This window comes from Desmodus rotundus, unplaced genomic scaffold (assembly GCF_022682495.2).
Source record: "Desmodus rotundus isolate HL8 unplaced genomic scaffold, HLdesRot8A.1 manual_scaffold_324, whole genome shotgun sequence".
Lineage (NCBI taxonomy): Eukaryota > Metazoa > Chordata > Mammalia > Chiroptera > Phyllostomidae > Desmodus > Desmodus rotundus.
Window position 1 is genome coordinate 1 of NW_026527395.1, and position 18467 is coordinate 18467.

Here is an 18467-nt window from a genome sequence, read left to right on the forward strand (position 1 = left end):
GGAGCCCGAGCCTCCGCCGTCGCCCGCCCGCCCGGCCCGGAGGAGGACAGGACCCTAAGCGGCTCGGAGCGCCCGCGAGCTGGCCCTGGCCGCGCGGGCAGCGCCCTGAGCCCGTTCCGCGCCCGCGGGCCCGGCCGAGCAGGGGAGTGCCCGGCGATGCCCCGGCGGCCGGGAGCGCGGGTAGCGGCAGCCGCGCGGTGAAAGCAGCGGCGCCCCCGGGACCCGCGGTGAGTGGGGCCCGGGAGGGCCAGGGGCGGGCGGGGCACCCTGGAGCGAGTGCTCAAGTTCGGCCTTGGGGCTTACCTTCTGGCGGGTTGGAAGGAAGCTGGGTTCCGCCTAGGAGGGCTGCGGCGCCCGGAGCCCCCGCCACCCGCGCTCACCCTGACTCTGGCGCTTGGGTGACTCAGCTCCGACCCGGCCACTCGGGGGCGCTCCGGCTTCACCCGGACTGCGGAGGGGTAGGGAGGGGTAGGGAGGGGCAGGGAGGGGCAGGGGGAGGGAGTTGGGGTGCGCCCTCGGGGGATCTCAGCCCAGCTGTTTTAGGGACCCTCCTAGCTTCCCGGGGAGCCTGGGGACATCCGGAGGGTGGAGTGTCCCCGTTACCGTCGCAGTTGCTGAAGACTTGAGGTTGGGCTGGCTCCTGACGGGCGCGGGTCCCTATCCTCGCCCCATACCTGGCTCCCAAATCCCCAGCCCCAGGGAACTGCCTGAGAGCCAGCTCCTAGCCCTGGAAGGTGGAGCCCAGAGAGGGAGTGGAGCTTGCAGCTTACCAGAAGTCGGAGTGTGTTTGCAAACTAGTTTTTTCGCCAAAGCTCTCTGGCACCTGTCTGTTTGGGGGCGGGGAAGGGGGACATGGAGAGAGAGAGCAATGCTCTTTCTTCCTTCCTGTTCCCCCTCCCCCTTCCCTCACAGCCCTGCTTCCCGGGGAAGAAGAGGAGAGGGGTCTTACCTCTTCTTCCCTTCTCTTCCCATTCCACCCTGCAGCCTCCCCCTTCCCACCCCCTTCCACAAGCCATCCATTGGGGAAGGGTCGACTTCAAAGTGGGTTGTGCTTTGCCCTGGGTCACAGGTGGCACTGGAGCCCAGGGCTCTGGTAGCCAGTTGGGGGTTCCTGTTGCCTGTGACCCCCAGCCCTGTTTTGTATTGGGGGTGGTGACAAGGGTGAGGGATCTGGGAGAATCTGAGTGACCCTTTGTTTGCTTGGCTAGGGCTATGGGCTGTCACCAGGGGTTCGGGGGCTTTTTCTGTTTCTTGGAGCACTCACAGCTTCAGAAATTGGGGGGAGGAGCCCAGTTGTCAGCCCTGATGGGGAGCTTTGGGAAGCCCCAGTCTGAACACCCACCCAGCAGTGCCTGCCCCCCACCCAGGGCATCCGCCCTCTGAGGCTCCCCTGTCTGCATCTATAAAATGGGCTAATGGTCCCAGGCTCGTGCTGGGAGGCTGGGAGCAAACAGAAAGGAGAGGCTTTATTGCAATCCCTCTGGCACGGGGCCCAGTGACCCAGTGAGCACTGGCACTGCCCCAGGTAGGCAGGCAACATAGCTAGAGGACTCAGGGTCACACGTGCGGCAAAGAATGTTGTCACATGGTTCTCCTCGACCGCTGCCACTTCCTGTCTGTGTCCCTGTCACCCCTTGGGCTCAGGGTTTTTTCCATCTGTACAATGAAGCACAGGATGGCACAGTTCAGTTTACAGGGCTGCCGGGAGGCTGGAGCCAGGGGTACGGGGGGCAGGTGTTCTGCAAAGTGGGGTGTGCTCCACGAACGGCAAACAGGGTGTCTGGTGGCATTTCATGGGACCTTTGTCCCCGAGGCCGTGAGAATTGAAATCTCAGAGACAGAAGAGGGCCAGGGGAGAGCCTCAGTCTCTTTGCCCATGAAGTGGTGAGAACAATATTCTCAGCCTCTATGATGTTCTAGATGGTCGTGAGGATTAAATTCGAGGGCGTGCCAATGCCGTGACCAGTCCATGATAAGCGCTCAGTGACCCTTAACCTTTAGTGCCGGCATTCATGGGAACATCAGTGTTCCTGATGGGGTGACTGCATTTAGGATGCCTTCTGGGATTTCCTCAGGCCGGCCCACCCCTCCCTCTCCCGCCTCCTCCCTGGGGAGAAGAGCCTCCCCCTTGTTGGACTTGTGGGCTGTTCCAGGGGCAAGGTCCAGAGTGGGAAGGTGCTACCAGGCCCAGGAGGTCCGAGGGGTGGTAGTTCCAGTGGGTGTACCCCTTTCCCCTCCTTGGGCTGGCCTGTTAGGGCTCCCGAGGAGTGATGGGCAGCTAAATAGCATTCTCTAAGAATTCCCTCACTCCGGTCAGAATGGGGACGGCCGTCATAGGCAGGGGTCCCTGGGAAGCCCCCAGGGTCCCCTCGGCCTGATGGAGGTCTCCCTGTTATCTCCTCCTCCCACCCTGACAGGGGCCGCTGAGTTGGGACAGTCATTTCAGGAGCCCAGCCCCCTCCCCTTTGGAGAAGATGGCCTCGGACAAAGGGTGGGATTCTCTCCAGGGCTGCCCGGCCCCCTGCAGGACACAGGGTGGGAAGCCCCGGCACCCTGGGGTCTTGGCGGGCAGCAACTGCAGAAGGCGCTGATCTTGTCCCACCCCTACCCACCCCACCCCCATCCAGAAGGGAGAATACAGGGTCCTGAGGGGTCGTGGCTTCTTCCTGCTGCTCCTCTGAGCCTGAGGACTGAGTTGGGCCCGAGGTGCCTCCTGGCTCTCAGCCCGGTGTCCTGCCCCCTCACTGGGCCACCCGGCCTCCACGCCATGGTGGAGTCGAGTGTGCTGGCCTGTCCACGCCTTCCTCCTCCAGGGTCTGAGATGAGACTTGCTGCCCACCCTTCACCTCACGATCACATCAACATGCTTAATTTTTCCTGGGTCATTAGCCACGTGCTGCTGTTATCTTATTTGTTCTTCTGTGTATCAGCTTGTCTTCTGTCCTTGTGCCCAAAGAGCGTCAGCTGCACGAGCAGGCGGGGACAGTGTCCATCTGGTTCCTGGCTCTCCCCTGCGCAGAAGCAGGCGCTCAGTGAATGTAAGCTCAGTGACTGACTCCGCCCCTCCTGTCAAATGGGTGACTGACTCCACCCCTCTCATCAAATGGGTTTGTGAGGTTGTGTGATGGTGGGTGGCAGAATCATGGATTTGCCCTTTCGGGTCTCTGGTGCTAGGGGACCATCAGAGGGCAGGGGATCCGCTGATAGAGAAGGGACAAGTGTGGCCTTGGGGACAGGGGAAGGCGTGTGTCTGGAAGAAGGTGGGATCTGCCTGGCACTGAAGGACTCCGGGCTGGGGGCGGCGGAGGTAGTGGCCGCTGCCCTGGGTGGGGTGTCACCTGCTGTCATTGCCTGCCTACCCAGCGGACAGAGGTGTGACCCAGTCTCTTAACTCCTCGGAGCTCAGATTCTTCAACTAGAAAGTGGGGCCCTCTGGGCTGGGGGCTCCCTGCCGCCGCTGTCCTCGTGGAGCTCTGAAGGCGGCAGCTGTGAGAGGGGTTGTACATGGAAAAGAGCCTCGCACAGCCATTGTGGCTCCTCTTCCACCTGCGGCTCTGGGTCCCCGCTTTGCAGGAAGGCTTCCCTCACCATGCAGTCACTGGTTGTCACTCATCGAGTAGCTGAGCAGCTTCCCGGACTCGGGACCGCGTGGAGGGTGCAGCTGCGGAGTCCTGAGTGGAATGGGGGACAGGGAGAGACAAGCAAATGACAAAGAGGAGGGGACACTTCAGACGGGGTTTGGGGGCGATGCCACAAAGAGAATGAAGTGGCTCTGATGGGAAGGCAGTGCAGTGAGGATCAGGGAGGCCTCTTGAGGAGGAGACGGTGACATTCACCCTGGGATGCTCCTCTGTGGCCTTGCTGTCGCCTTCACGGCTGCATGGCAGCCCACCTGGTGCCCAGCAGCAGGTAGGAATGGATGGTGAGGGAGGGAGGAGAGCCTCGGGTGAGGACACGGCACGTGCAAAGGCCCTGAGGTGGGAACATGCCTACTGAGCCCAGGACCCCATTCTCCCCACAACCCAGCTCTGTCTCCTTCAGGGGCTCCTATGTCTCGTGAGGATCTGGGGGCATCTGGCCTGCCCCTGTGCCCTGGCCGTCCTGTCCCCACAACACAGAATACAATGACGTTCAACCCCTCCCTCCTGCTGGGCCCCAGCAGTCTTTCTGAGTCACCTCCCTGTGGCCGAGGGGGAGGGGAGTGGTGTGCTGGGTAAGAGCGAAGCAGCCTGGTGTCAAACCCTGCTCTGCCATGGACTCGGTGAGGGACGCGGAGCAGTGTGTCAGTTTCCCAGGGCTGCTGTGACCAGGTGTCACCAACCGATGGTTTAAAACAGCAGCTCTGGAGGCTAGAAGTCCAGGTTCACAGTGCTGGCAGGGCCACGTTCCCTCTACAGCCTCAAGGGAAAGGCGCTTCCCTGCATCTTCTGGTCACAGCAGGCATCCCTCACCCTGTGGCAGCGTCACTCCAGTCCCTTCCTCCTTCTGGTGGCTGTCTCCCCTCTGTGTCTGCACCCTGTCCTTCCATAAGGACACCAGTCGTGTTGGATCGAGGGCCCACCCTACTCCAGGGTGACCGCATCTTAACCGGTTACATCCGCAGCTCCCCTGTTTCTCAGTAGCATCCCATTCTGAGGTACTGGGGGTTAGGGTTTCAATATATCTTTTTTGGGGGACACAATTGAGCCCCTAACAGGCAGAGGGCGTCACCTCTCTGTGCCTCAGTTCCCTGCTCTGTGACAGGGGACGATTGGAAAGGGGCCCACGCTCTGGGTTGCAGGAGACAGAAGTGGAGCGACGAGAACCTCCAGGAAGGGCCGGGCTGGGCACACAGGAAGTATCCTAGGAGCTGGGGCCAGGAGCTGAAGAGGGGATGGTGATGTCCTCGGCCAGAAGGACTTGCCCAACAGGGCCTGTGTTCCTCAGTGCGGGCCTCTGCCTGGGGGCTATGTGTATGAGAGGGGATGGTGGGTGCCTCTTTAGGGGAGCAGGGTGTGGGGTGGCCAGCGCATGGCCCGGGGCTATTAATAACAAAAGGCGGGGAGACCCCATCTGCAAGAGGGTGTGAGCCGAGGCGACCACCGCAGGAAACCAGGGGGCATTCAGGCACGGGGCAGGTTCAGAGGATTTTCAGGACTTATTAGCCCAGAGATACTGGGCAGGAGCCTGGGGCTAGGAGCCAGAGCAGCCAAGGGAAGATTGAGGGGCATTTGCAGGGTCCCCAAGGCTGGAAGGGCCCAAGCCCTTGAGCTGCAGGGAAACTGGGGCGCAGAGAGGAAAAGGGATTTGCGGGAGTTCACACAGAGTGGGAGCCCCTGTGCCCTAGTGTTCCCCATGGAAGTCCCCTGGGCGGGTGTGGGCGCCACAGGGTAGCGCCCTAAGGCTGTGTCCCCATCCCTGAGGCTGCCCCATAGCCCTCCTTTGAATTAAGCCAGGTTGGAACAGCCCGTGGTCATGTCACCATGCCGTGCCCTCTCCATTAGCCTGGTCCACCCTCCAGACCCACCCCAAGGTCCCTGAAGTACTTGCCGGCTCCCAGAGCACCTCCACACCCAGCCCCAGGGTGCTTCCTGGGAAGTCGGAGGGTGGGGCATCGCCAGCACCACTTTGCCACATTGCGAGTGAGGGAGCTGAGGCTAGAAGGGAGGCCTTGGCAGAAGCAGGACAGAACCCAGTGCCCCAGGGAGCCCCCTCCCCCAGGGACAGAGCCCAGTGGTCAGAAGGGGGCCACAGAGAAGAGCCTCCCTCTGGGTGTGGTCTGGTGGAAGCTGGGGGCTTGGGGGCATCTGGGCCAGCTCCTGCTGTAGCCTCCTCGCCCTGCTGTCTGCATCTATATTTATCCCCATAATGGCCTGGCTGCCTGTCGGGAGCGAGGTGTCTTCCGAGTCTGGCAGCGGGGGCCTCGGCTAAGGTGGAGAAGTGATTTGTGTTGAGATGCCGCCCCCTACCTGGATGAGAGCCTCAGCTTGTTCTCTGGGGGCCGCGCACCGCCTGGCAGGAGCCGGCAGCAATAGGTGTGCGGGGCAGGGCAGGCCCAGGGAGCCTGAGCGGCTTGGGGCTCCACCCCTTGCCCCAAGCTCGCAGAGAACCAGGGCAGTGGGAGGCTGGGGTGATGGGGCTGTGGTCGCAGTTGGTATGGGTCTGCCAGGTGGGGCCAGATAAATGTTAAAACCTTTCAGCTCAAGAGATTCCAAGAACCCGTGATTCCAAAATCCCAGAACCCGCAAACGCTGGGATTCGGTGAATCTGTGCTCCCAGGGTCCTCGAAGCCTTTTCCCTTCACACTCCCTCACTTTCCACAAAGGGCGGCCCCGCTCCCGCTCTGCCTCTCTGTGCTGGAAACAAGGGAGATGAAAGTGAGATTCGGTCTTATCTTTAAAAATATATATTTTATTTATTTATTTTTCAGAGAGAGAGAAAGGGAGGGAAAAAGAGAGGTAGAGAACATTAATCATTTGCCTCTCATATGCGCCCTGACCGGGGACTGAACCTGCAACCCAGGCATGTGCCCTGACCGGGAATTGAACCGGCAACCTTTTGTTTTGCGGGACAACACCCAACCAACGGAGCCACACCGGTCAGGGGTCAGGGCTCATTAGTCCCCTCTTTAGGCTCAGGTGTGGGTGACTTTTCCTATGCCAGTGGGTACGGTACGGTGGCAATGTAAATAACCAGGGTTCTGGAGGGACTCTGTAGTCCCGGCTTGTTTTTAACGTTTCATCAAAGCAGAACACGCCAGGCAGAGCAGATTTCCCACAGGCACAGCTCACTGACTGTTCACAGAACGAGGGCGTCCGTGTCAGCAGCACCCAGGCCGAGAGGCAGAAACACACCCTTGGCAGGTCTTCCAGGAGCTGACAGCCGCCGTGATGGCTGATTTCGTGTCTCAGCTGGGCTAGGTGATGGTAACCAGGTGTCTGGTTAAACACCAGTCTGGTGTTGCTGTGCAGGTAGTTTTTTAGATGAGATTAACTTTTAAATCAGTAGACTTTTGGCCCTGGCCGGGTAGCTCGTCCCCATAAGCCGCGGTTGCGGGTTCTGGCTAAATCAGAATATTCCAGACCTGTGGTTCAGGACCAGTCTCTGAATCCTTCCCTGCCTAAATGACAAGATGTCTTATAAGCTGGGACCCATGGACCCCGGGGGCACCGAAGCCTCTGTGTTTTGTTCATGGCTGTTCATTGCTGGCTGCTCAGGAGTGTTTGTTGAATGAATAAATGAATGAATGAATGAATGAACAGTGAATGAAGAGAATCCCAAAGCCCTGCCTTCTCTTTGCCTTAGTTACCGCATCTGTAAAAGAGACTACAAGTTTTGTTTCCCTGCCTTCCACCCCTTCCCTGGGGGTCTGGTTGCCCAGAAGGCCTGTGCGCATCCGGGCCATCTGCGAGCGGCCCCGGCTCCAGTCTCCTGTCTCCAGCCCGAAACCTCAAATTACCTGTGGGGCGGGCACTGCACCCAGGAGCCTTCTCATCTCGCCAGATGCGCAGGGCAGGCCCATCCCTCCCTTAATGACACCTTGCTGGCCTGCCCTCTTTGCTGGAGTAGGAGGGGAGGGGGCCCAGCCCAGCCCGAGCTGTGGTTTCTTTTTCCATTGCGTCAGGTCACAGGGTCTGGCCCGCCCACCCGCCCGGTGCTGGGCTGGCACAGAGGGGCCCATTCCAACCAGGCCCGCCCCAACTCTGGACACCATGTGCTCCCCGTTTCGGGGACCCAGAGGCTTCCAGCCGGAGGGTGAGTTGGGGGTGGGGGACCTGCCCCAAGCTGGGGGGAGTGCCCCTTCCCTGCCCACCCATCGCTCGCTCTAGCTGGGGCCTGTGAGCCGGGCCAGGTGGAGTGGCAGTCGGCTCTGAGGAGCCCAGCCCAACCCTCCCCTGTGACCTGGCCCTCCTGCCCATTCCCTCAGCCAGGCCATGCCAGGGAGAGGTGGGAGGACAGTGCCGGGACCCAGGCAAGTGATGATGGGGACTTGGACCAGGGGAGAAGGGGGGCGGGGAGAAGTGTCCCAGAGTGCCCCTGTGAGGGCATGCCTTTGCATCTGTAGTCTGGGGACATGTGTGTACGGGTGTGTGTGACCGTACACGTGTACACGTGCAAGGAAGTATACGAACCTGCGTGTGTGTGCCTGACTGTGAAAGCAGGCCCGTCTCACTTGGCAGCAGGGGCACAGTGGCCCAGGTGGCATCTAGCATGTCATGAAGGGGGCCGTGAGGTGGAGAGGAGGTGGGTGAGCTAGACTCCACCCCATCAGTGATGACGGGAAATGCAGGGGTGTAGACAGGGTGACCCTAGAGAAACTGGTGATCTTGGGCGCTCTGAGGCCCTCTTTGCCTCAGGCTCCCACTGGCTGACTCCCCAGCCGTCCCCCCTAGGACCAAGTTCCCCACCATGCTCAGCAGCCCCCCGCCCTGGCAGAAAACTGTGTATCAGCCTGGGAGTCCAGAGGCACCATTCACACCCTGCCCCTGCTGTTTCCTGGCCATGGCACCTCAGGCAGGTGACTTCTGCTCTCTCGGCCTCAGTTTCCTCATCTGTAAAATGGGGGCGACTATCACGCCCCCCCACCCCACCTCCGGGTGGCTGTGAGCATAAGCAGGCATTCTCTCAGCCACATGGCAAGATGTCCATTTTGGACACTGCTGTCCCCAACCCTCCTGAGGGTCACGCTCACCCCGCCCTGACTTGGCACAGCCACCCAGCTGCTCTCAGCGAGAGGGAGGCCACTCTCCAGCCCCTCCATGGAAACTCATTTTTACATGAGGAGAATAAATCCTGCAGGCAAATTGCAGTGCTGCCCTGCTGCTCTGGGCTCACGTGATTATAACGAGGTTCTAGGGACAGACGGCAAGAGGGAGGGGCTGAGCACCGGCCTCGTCACTGTCCAGACCCTCTCCTTGCCAGGCGCGCCCAGAGCCACTGTCTGGAGGGGCGAGGGGCATCTGGAGCCAGCCCCACACTCACTTGCAGGCTGGGGCCTGTGACTTCTCAGGGAGAGGCTGGCACTCAGGGAGTCGCCAGTGGCCAGGCTCGGAGGGAGGGAGAGAGAGCCCAGCACGGCCACGGTGGCTTGGTCCTCCTGGCCTGGATGCCAGCCTTCCAACCAGCCTCCCTGCTGTCTCTGTTTAGCCTGACAACCCCTTCGCCCCACAGGGGCCAGAGTGGGCTTTTAAAACCAAATCAGATCATGTCACCTGTCTGCTTAAAACCCTCCAAGACTACTGTCACTCTCAGAATAAAGCCCCAACTCCCTACAGAGCCTCCAGTCTGGGAGACCTGGCTGCTGTCCCCACTCTCTCGGCCAGACAGGACAGTCTGAGCTGAGCATGGACAGTCCTCTCACTGCAGGAGCCCAGCCCCAGCACGGTGCTTGGGACCTAGAGATGCCCAGTAAACTCTCTAGAGTAATGAACGCGCCTCAGTGTCCCCTGGTGGAGAATGGAGTGATGATAGCGGCGTCCCCGTGAGACCGGATAAGGGTTGGAGACTGTGCAGGTGACATGCTCAGTTTGCAGTCAGGGCTCTCGGGAGCACAGTAACTTGGATTCGTAGTTCCAAAGGGAATGCCCTCCCCTCCCCTCCCTCCTCTGGGGCAGGCAGGGCCAGTTACCCACTCAACAGTGAGGGGACAATATAGTAGCCAAGGAGGTGGGACCTGGCCTTTGTAGGTAAGTGTTCGGGGCTGGACTCGTCCACCTGGTAGTGGGGCCTAGGCTCACTCAACATAGGCCAGTGGAAGTAAGATCTAGTCACAGGAGTCTCTCAGACTGTGTCATTATGGCTCACGGGCAGATGAGGAAACTAAGGCAGAGAGAGCCTCGGCCATCGCCCTGTGCAGCAAGACGGGTTTCTCCGCACTTGGTTCAAATGAACACTTGGAGGAAAACAGAGCTGCTTCAAGTAAGCAATGCCAGTGATTAGCCTTGACAGGGTCCAGTGCAGGGAATTTTGGGAGGCTATGAAATGGAAAACTCTATGTTGAGGGTAAGGACCAAATTCAGGCAGGATCTGGGCAAAATAGAGGGTGTATCTGTTTATTGACTTATACACTCATGCTTTTTTTTTATTCAAATATATGCTGAGTGCCTCCTATGCACCAGTCCCATGCTTAGGCCAGCGATCCAGGATGAACAAGGTAGACAAGGAAAAAGGTGAAGTTTTGGATAAGTTGCTAGAAGTGAGCTTCCTAGTGGCCAAAGCAATGAGAGAAACTTGAACAATTACAAGCTCCAGTGTAGCCATAAGATGGCAGCATGTTAACTGCTCAGGAGAAGCTCTGCTTTTCCTGGCAAAATGAAGGTCAGGGATGCCCATGTCCACTGTGATTTGTTGCTGGCCTGACTGGGGGGACTTGGACCTGTAAAGATGGACCAAAGATGGACCAAAGCAGAGAATCACTTCAAAGACAAACACATCAACCAGAGCCTCCTTGTGCCTGCATGTCCTGCGTTCCCCTTTCTCCAGTCTTTTGCCCTTGTTATCCCCTGCTCCCCCTTCCCCCCCCCACACCCACCTTTCTCTACCTACATCCTGAAGGTCAGGGGGTGTGGCAGATGTCTGCTCCCTCTCTCTGACCCCAGCTCCTATCCCCACAGACTGCCAGGAACTGTTGCCGCCTCCGCCGCCAACCCCCATGGCCTATATACCGGGTGGGGGCACCCCAGCAGCAGGGGCGGCCCCCGTGGGCTCCCAGTACTGCGTGTGCAAGGTGGAGCTGTCCGTGAGTGGCCAGAACCTGCTGGACCGGGACGTCACCTCCAAGTCCGACCCCTTCTGTGTCCTCTTTACAGAGAACGATGGCAGGTGGATTGAGGTGAGGCCCTTCCATGGGTGTCTGGTTGTGGGGGGGGGGGGTGGGGGGGTGGCCAGATGCTGGAGAGGGGCAGCTGCTGGAGCCCGGGGCCTCCTGGTCAGGCCCTTGGAGGTAACTGGAGTGTGGGCTGGGGACTACTGAGAAAATCGTTACTCTTAAAATTACTGAAAATAATTATATATTTGTGTTTAAATTTTTGTAATTATAATTCATAGATTTAGGTTTATGAATATGCAATTTTGCATTTGTTGTTTTATAGATTTTATATTATTATAACATGTAGTTAAAACCTGAGAGTTTTACAAAATGGTTGCTTCCACTGTTAAATAACTGTCCCCAAGCACTCCTAAGTGGACACACCGTCAGTGAGGGACAGACAGGGACCTGGGAACCCAGGCTTCGGTCTCAGTGCTGGACCAAGGCCCAGTCCCTCCCTGCTGTGTGGCCTTGGCAAGTGGCTGTCCCTTTCTGAGACAATCAATGAAGATTCCCACCCCTCCGCCCCAGCCTACCTTGGAGAGCCCAGAGCTGGGGATGTCGGTGGGGCCGCAGCCACGGACTCGCGAACTGGAAGACTTCGGCCTGAGAACTGGGGGGTGATGACCTTGAGGGAGGATACGGGGAAGTCCAAGTGGTTTAGACTTTCCAGTTTTAAAAATTGCTTTGTTCCTATTCCCAAAAGGGTCTACGTTCATTGGAGTAAATTTAGAAAAGCCAGATAGACCCAAAAAAGAAGACCAGAATGCTTGGGCACCTGCCTGTCAGGGAGAACCTCTGTTAGCCGTTTGCTGTCCAGCCTTCCAGGGAGTGCTGTATGCTTGTAGACTTTCCAAAGTCTGTATCTACTTGTCATCGCAATTAACTGGGCCGCGGTGGACATCCCGCTGAACAGACTGTGGTTTGCAAGGATTCCCCACAGATGTTGTACTCCTTACGGTGATGCCAAGGAAAGGGTGTTGAGATTGTTGACCCATTTTACAGAGGGGTACCTGGGGCCCGGGTGGGTAGGGACTTCTGTGCATCACCCAGGGCTTTGGTGATTCCTCCAGAAGTGAGAGGTGGGACGTGGGGGGCAGTCAAGGACTCCTGGCCCTTCTTCCAAGTCTCCAGAACCCCTGCCTGCCCTTTGGGGAGTGGTGTCCCCCTCCACTGCCCCCCACCCCCACTCATGGCACTCCCCACCCGCTCTGACCACCTCCCTCCCACCCAGGCGGGCCACACTGGCTGAAAATAGCCCCAGAGTGAGACCTGTCCCTGCTGCTCCAGTCCTTGGAAATGGACTGGGTGGGAGGGAAAACAAACACAGCCTGGGCCCCAAAATAGACAGTCACCCCGACTCTGCAGTTCGGGGTCTCTGTGTAGAGAGGCCAGGAGGTGGGGATCCTGTCCCAGTCCCACCACTGACCCACAGTAGTGGGTTGCCACAGTAGGTGGGGCTGTGGGGGCTGCACCGTTCCAGGTCTGGCCTTCCAGGATTCTATACAAGGTACACACATGAGCCTCTGGAGGGGCGGGAAGCCCTCACCCGCTCCTCCCCCTGAGGATCCCTCCTTTCTGTTTCCTCTCTCAGTGTCCACGTAAAATGTGGTTTTAAAAAAGGGTTCTCCCAAAATAAAAAGAATCAAAACCACACAGAGTCAAATGCCTCCACTGTACAGAAGTGGCAACTGAGGCCCGGATGGAAAAAGGGACTTGTGCTCTGTCAGCTAGGCAGGGACAGGGCCTGAACTCTCATCCTGACCCCCAGGTATGGAGCCAGGGCCAGAGGGTTAAGAGTGTGGGTGCTGGAGTCAGAGCTGGGTTCAGATCTTGGTCCTGCCCCTCCAGCTGTTCCACTTTAGGTGAGTCACTTAACCTCTCTGTGCTTCAGTGCCCTCCTCTGTGAGCTGAGGAAGGCAGCCTTCCAGGTAACTGGCCAAGTGGCTGGTTCTGAGTTGGTGTTCAGCAAGTTGGTGGAGTGATTTCCCGCCGCCGAGAAGGGGGGCACCAGCCCCTGACTCTGACCCCGGTTTCCCTGCCTGTTCGCCAGTACGACAGGACAGAAACTGCCGTCAACAACCTCAACCCGGCATTCTCCAAGAAGTTCGTCCTCGACTACCACTTTGAGGAAGTGCAGAAGCTCAAGTTCGCCCTGTTCGACCAGGACAAGTCCAGCACACAGCTGGAAGAGCATGATTTCCTGGGCCAGTTCTCCTGCAGCCTGGGCGTGGTGAGCCGGGCCACTCCAGGTGGGCGGGGCGAGGCAGGACTCCGCCCCCAGGCATCACCCAGCTCCCAAGGACAGGGCCGCCCCTTGGAGAAAGCTGTCGCCAGCTTTCCCCAGGCCCCTGTTCCCAGCTGGCTCCTGAGGCGGCATCACAAATACAGACAGCGGTGGGGGGAGGGGGCAGCGGGGGACAGCAGGCGGAGCCTGCCAAAGGTTGCCACACACCAATGGGGGTCCCACGTGGTCAGAGCTGTGGGCTGTTAGAAGTAATCCAGTGTGGTCTTGACTTCCTGGCGTGGGAGGATCCGGCCAGCAACCAAGACACCCATGGTAGTCCTGCTGCGTGGCTGGCTCACTGTGTGACCTTGGGCAACTTCCTTTCCCTCTCTGGGCCGCACCTCCCCATCTAGCTCCATCCTTGGTGAGCTTATGGGAGTTGGGAGGTGACAGGACTAGGAGCCTCTGACACTGGTCCCAATCATCCTGTATGGCTGTGGGCCCTTGGACAAGCCCAAGCCCCTTCTGGGCCTGTTTCCCCACATTTCACTGGGGGATAATGATGACTGCCCAGCGTATAGGGATGGTGAGGGAATAAAATGAGAAATGCTTTGCGAGGTCCTAGTGGAGCCTGAAATGCCCTGGGCCTGCCAAGAGATGATGTCCAATGAAAAAAGCAAGGGTCCAACAGTTGCATAAGCAATGGTGTGGGTCCAGGGTCCCCGCTGGCCCTCCAAAGGTAACCGAGGAGAGAGCCTAAGGAGGCTGAGTGGGCAGGGGCCTGGAGCTGACAGGGGAGGGAAACCCAGCAGGATCTGACGCTGCCAGCCCCGAGCTGGCCACCCCTCCCCTGCAGGGAGGGGCAGGGCAGGAAGTGGCTTTGGCAGGGCCTGGCCAGAGCTGTGGCCCTGCTGAGGAGGCCTCTGGACTGCCACTACAGCCAGTGACCAGGGACAAAGCTCCTGCCAAACCACAGCCTGGCCTCTCTCCCTCCTGCTCTCCCAGCTCCCGCTGACATCCCCACTGGTTGAGACCCCACAAGAGAGAGGACAGGGGAGCCGAGTGCTGTGTCCCCAGTGGCCCAGAGAAGGTGGAGAAGGACAGAGAGGGGACTGAGAGAAAGATCAGCAGAGGGGGAGTGGGAACATGCTCCTATGGGCACAAAGAAACGCTGGCGTTTCCCCCAAGAAACAGAGGACCAGCCAGCCCATGACTGCTGTGGGAATGGGGCGTACAGACATGGTGGGAAGGCGACACTGCCGTGCGGCCCACTCTTCCTTTCTGTGTTGTATTGATCACTGAAGCCTGTGAATGTATTTCCTATGCAGATCAGTGAAAGTACGCAGGGAACTCAGGGTCTGAGCCTCTCCCTCAGAGGAGGGTGGGGTCTGTGGATGGCTCTGGGGGAGGCTGTTAGGGGCCAAACTCCCTACAGCTGTCCCCAGGATGTGAGCCCTGCAAGAGCCTTTCCCTGGGGGCAGCCAGGTCAGTGGGAGCGGGACAGCTGGGGCTGTGTTCCAGCGGTGGGACCTCTCTGGGCTTCCTCTCGGCAGGCGCCCAGTGGGGTTAGCAACAGCAGCTGTCTGCCTCCCCAGGGATCAGGCAGGGGGAGGCTTAGCCCGCGCCTGGCATGGAGAAGCATGCTGTAGGTGATGTCTCTGGAACCTTTTTCCTCCGTTCCCACCCTCATGGAGCTGCTCTCCCCTCAGATCGTCTCCAGCAAGAAGATCACTCGGCCTCTGCTGCTGATGAATGACAAGCCGGCAGGGAAGGGCTTGATTACGGTACTGCCCGCCTCTGCACCCCCTCTGCTTCTGCCCGTTGCCCTCCCCCATCAATGGGCCCTTCCCTGGCAGATAATCACCAGCTTTGTTTGGAGTAAAAAGACCCAACTTACAACTTAGCAACAGGTCTCTTAGCAACCGGCGCCTGGCTCCACATAGGATGCATTGGGGGCTGCCAAGCTGGGGGTAGGGGATTGTTAGCGAACCCCACCTCCTCTTACTCCTGGAGCAGGTGCGTTCCTACTTGTCTCTGGAGGCCAGAGCCCTCCCAGCGTGCCCTTCGCGCACTGGCCCCTGCCTGTCCTCCGTGGGGGGTCTTTCAGCAGCGCTGGCCCATCAGAGCCGGCCGCGCTGCAGTGCGCCGTGGTGCTGCGATGTGCACTGATTGCCGAGATGCGCAGTGATTCTTGGCGGTGCTCAGTGATTCTTAAGATGCACAGAACACCCCTTTGCGCCGGTGAGCTCCTCGGTCCTCAGGTTCCGAGAACTGAGAAACCCAGGTGTGCAGGTGAGGGCACGGAAGCCCAGGGAGGAGGTTCCCTGGGGTGGTTCAGCTAGTGAGATTCCCTGCTAGATTATCCCCCTTCACAGCCTGGGTGATTTGGGGCACTGGCCTCACTGGAGGGAGGAGCGCCCAAGCGGTGTGTGTTCAAACGGTGTCCCTCCCCTGCTCCCGAACCTTCCTGGCTCCCTGGAGCCTCGCTGTCCAGGCTGTGAGGGAGCCTGCAGTCCCCACCTGGCTTTCCTGCCCCAGCTGTTTTATCCCTTCCTGTACACGCCCTAGGTTCAAGGCCAACTGAATTCTTAGCACATTTTGCACATGCCCTAGGCCTTTAGCCACCGTTCTGCCACCTGGAATGTCCTCTCCCAACCTGCCCCACCTCTTGGGGTTCAGAACCACCCCATCACCTGGCCTTCATAAGCCAGCTCCCCTCCCCCTGGAAGCCAACGCAGATGGCCCCCACCCAGCCTGATAGGCCATTACCCCTAGCATTTCCACCTGCCCCACCCTAGGCCTCAGTTCTTTCCTCTGTGACATGGGTGCAACGGTAGGTCCCACCCACAGCGTTGTTGCGCATGTCTCGGCTGGAGAGAGGATGGGCAGACAGGCATCAGCGTGTCTGTGGTTCTGGGGGTCCAATATCGTGTTCGGTGAGGCCAGCCTAGAGGTGTGGGGGAGGGGAAGCCCTAGCCAGGAGAGGACGCAGCCCACTGTGTTGCTGTGGGCCAGAGGACCTCCCCTGCCACTCTTTGGGGACAGGGAGAGAGAAAGGCCTGGAGAGGGCAGATGGCAGTTCCAGGGTGACCCAGCTGGTCCATCACTGGCTGGCTGGAGCCGGGGGGCTGTGTGGCCGATGGGGAAGGCATGGAGGACAGATGACAGTGTGAGTTGATGAGGCAGCAGAGGGAGCTCAGGTGGCTTCCGTCCCTGCCCTGGGCCTGTTTCCCTAGCTGCACAGTGAAGTTGCTGGAAGTTCTGATACCTTGGTGTTTGGAGGTGGCTGTGCTCTCCGGGTCTGCAGTGGGGGCCTGCACGGGCCTGCCAGGCTGCTCCCTGGCCCAGAACCTCTCCCCAGGGCTCACGACCACCCCTCATGTCTAGTCCCTGCTTTATTTCCTCTCCCCCCTTCTCTTGAGCCACATGGGGTCACTTTTTGATTGCTCATATCCGGATGGGTTACCCCATTTTTCAGAAAATGGAAACTGAAGTTTGGGGAAGACAAGAGTCTTCTCCAAGGTCACCTGGCACTATCCCGTCCCTCCCTAGTCCCTCCCAACCCTGGAGAATGGGCTCCTAGGCCCCCTGGGCCCCCTTGGCGTGGCAGGGACCTGGGGAATCTAAAGAGCGTGTCCGACCCCTCCCATTCCCCTGGCCCCACAGGTTGCCGCCCAGGAGCTGTCCGACAACCGGGTCATCACACTGAGTCTGGCGGGCAGGAAGTTGGACAAGAAGGTGAGCTGGGCAGAAGACGGGGTTCTCCTCCAGGAAGCAGTGTCCCTCCCCGACTCCAGGGTTGTGTGGCTTAGCCTTGGAACTTCTGACCACCACTGTCCTCACCCCCCACCAAGGACAAGCTCATAGCACAAGGGCTGTCCCGGCCACCCCAAATTAGGGTCTTCTCACCAGTGAGGTAGTGAGTTTCCCATCACTTAGAAGTATTCAAGACATGGCTCCTTGTCAAGACCCACTCCTTGGGACTCCCTGTCTCACTTCGTGTAAATGCAGTAACCTACGGGCTGTGTCACACCCCCAGGTCCCCTGACTTCGCGCCTTTCACTGTCCCCACCCTTGATTCTGCTTCAGCCAAATCAGCCTCCTCCTTGTCCCAGGATTGCACCAGGCACCCTCCTGCCTCAGGACCTTTGCACGTGCTGTTCCCTCAGCCTGCAGTGTTCTTTTCCCTGCTTTCCCACCCCTCCTGCTTTATTTGTCTCCTTAATACTAATTACTACCCTATAGACATTATTTATTTAGTTACTTATTCTCTGTCTCCCCACTTAGTTATAGATTCTTTAGTGTCACTGTTTTTAAACTTAAACAGATTTTTAAAGGACATCGTATCCCTTCTGTAAGGTGCTCAGGAGAATTGCCATTTTTTCAGATTCCTGCTAAAATAAGTTAGGCTCCCCTATCCTGCTGGAGGCCTCCTCCCGCCCTGGGCACAGTCATCCTTTTGAAGTCCTGTCTGGTCTAAGGTGCTGGCACTGTCCTCCTGCAGGCTCCAGGCCTCAGGGTCTCGGGGTCCACGTTGCGGTAACCCCAGGCTGGGGCAGTTTCTCCGGGGGGGGGGCAGCTGGTTCCAGGGGGCGCAGCTGCTCCCGGCTGCTCGCTGAGTCCTGCAGCAGCTAAGGGGAGAGGAGCCAGGCTGGCTCTGCCCACGGCTCCCGCCCCGACACGGGGTTGGGGAGGCTGTGGACTGCACCTCCCACCCATCTGAGTCTGGCTTTGTGCCTCCTTCACCTCCATCCTCCTGCTCCCCCAGGACCTCTTCGGGAAGTCAGACCCGTTTCTCGAGTTTTATAAGCCAGGACATGATGGCAAGTGGATGCTGGTCCACAGGACTGAGGTGGGTGTGCGGGGGCCTGGGGGTCTGTCAGCCAGTTGTTCGGCAGTCAAGCCTCCCCAACAGCTCAGGATGGGGCTGTGCAGTCACAGCCATGGAGTGAAACGCGTGATGGCCCCTAAAGGACCCATTTCCCCCTGCCACAGGGATGCACGCTTCTGTCCTCAGAAGTGGGGCCGTGGGTCTCTCCATCTTGCCACTCCCTGTCCCCACTGGGCTGACCTGATCCCAGCGTACTGCTGCCCAGGGAGGGCCTGAGATTGCCCTTGCCCCTCACTGTCCTGCAGGTGATCAAGTACACGCTGGACCCTGTGTGGAAACCATTCACTGTGCCATTGGTGTCCCTGTGTGATGGGGACATGGAGAAGCCCATCCAGGTAAGGGGGCCCTGGAGGCCCTGCTCCCCACCCTGCCCGCTCAGCCTTCCTGTCCACCCCAGGCTTCCGGTGGGGGGGCCCTGGCAAAGCTCTTTCTTATTAAGGTGGAAAGAGACCCCATCCGGGGGGAGGGTAGGAGACCAGGGTCCTCGTCCCTGGTCTGCCTGACTGCCTGAGTGACCTAGGAAGGGAGGCCAGCTTTGTGAGCCCCTTCTGTAAAGCAGAGTG

General features: G+C 59.1%; 1 protein-coding gene across 4 annotated transcripts in view; it reads left to right on the forward strand.

The window, feature by feature from the left end:
• The first annotated feature begins 9 nt into the window (after nucleotides 1–9).
• LOC112296721 (copine-2) overlaps nucleotides 10–18467 on the forward strand; it is a 38269-nt gene continuing 19811 nt past the window's right edge. For all 4 annotated transcript variants that reach the window (XM_053917823.1, XM_053917824.1, XM_053917825.1 and 1 more), the window contains exons 1-7: nucleotides 10–227; nucleotides 10593–10810; nucleotides 12840–13019; nucleotides 14723–14797; nucleotides 16680–16751; nucleotides 17782–17865; nucleotides 18150–18239. In XM_053917823.1, coding sequence (XP_053773798.1) covers nucleotides 10631–10810; nucleotides 12840–13019; nucleotides 14723–14797; nucleotides 16680–16751; nucleotides 17782–17865; nucleotides 18150–18239 — 681 coding nt within the window. In that variant the 5' untranslated portion in view covers nucleotides 10–227; nucleotides 10593–10630. The remainder of the gene's footprint in view (nucleotides 228–10592; nucleotides 10811–12839; nucleotides 13020–14722; nucleotides 14798–16679; nucleotides 16752–17781; nucleotides 17866–18149; nucleotides 18240–18467) is intronic.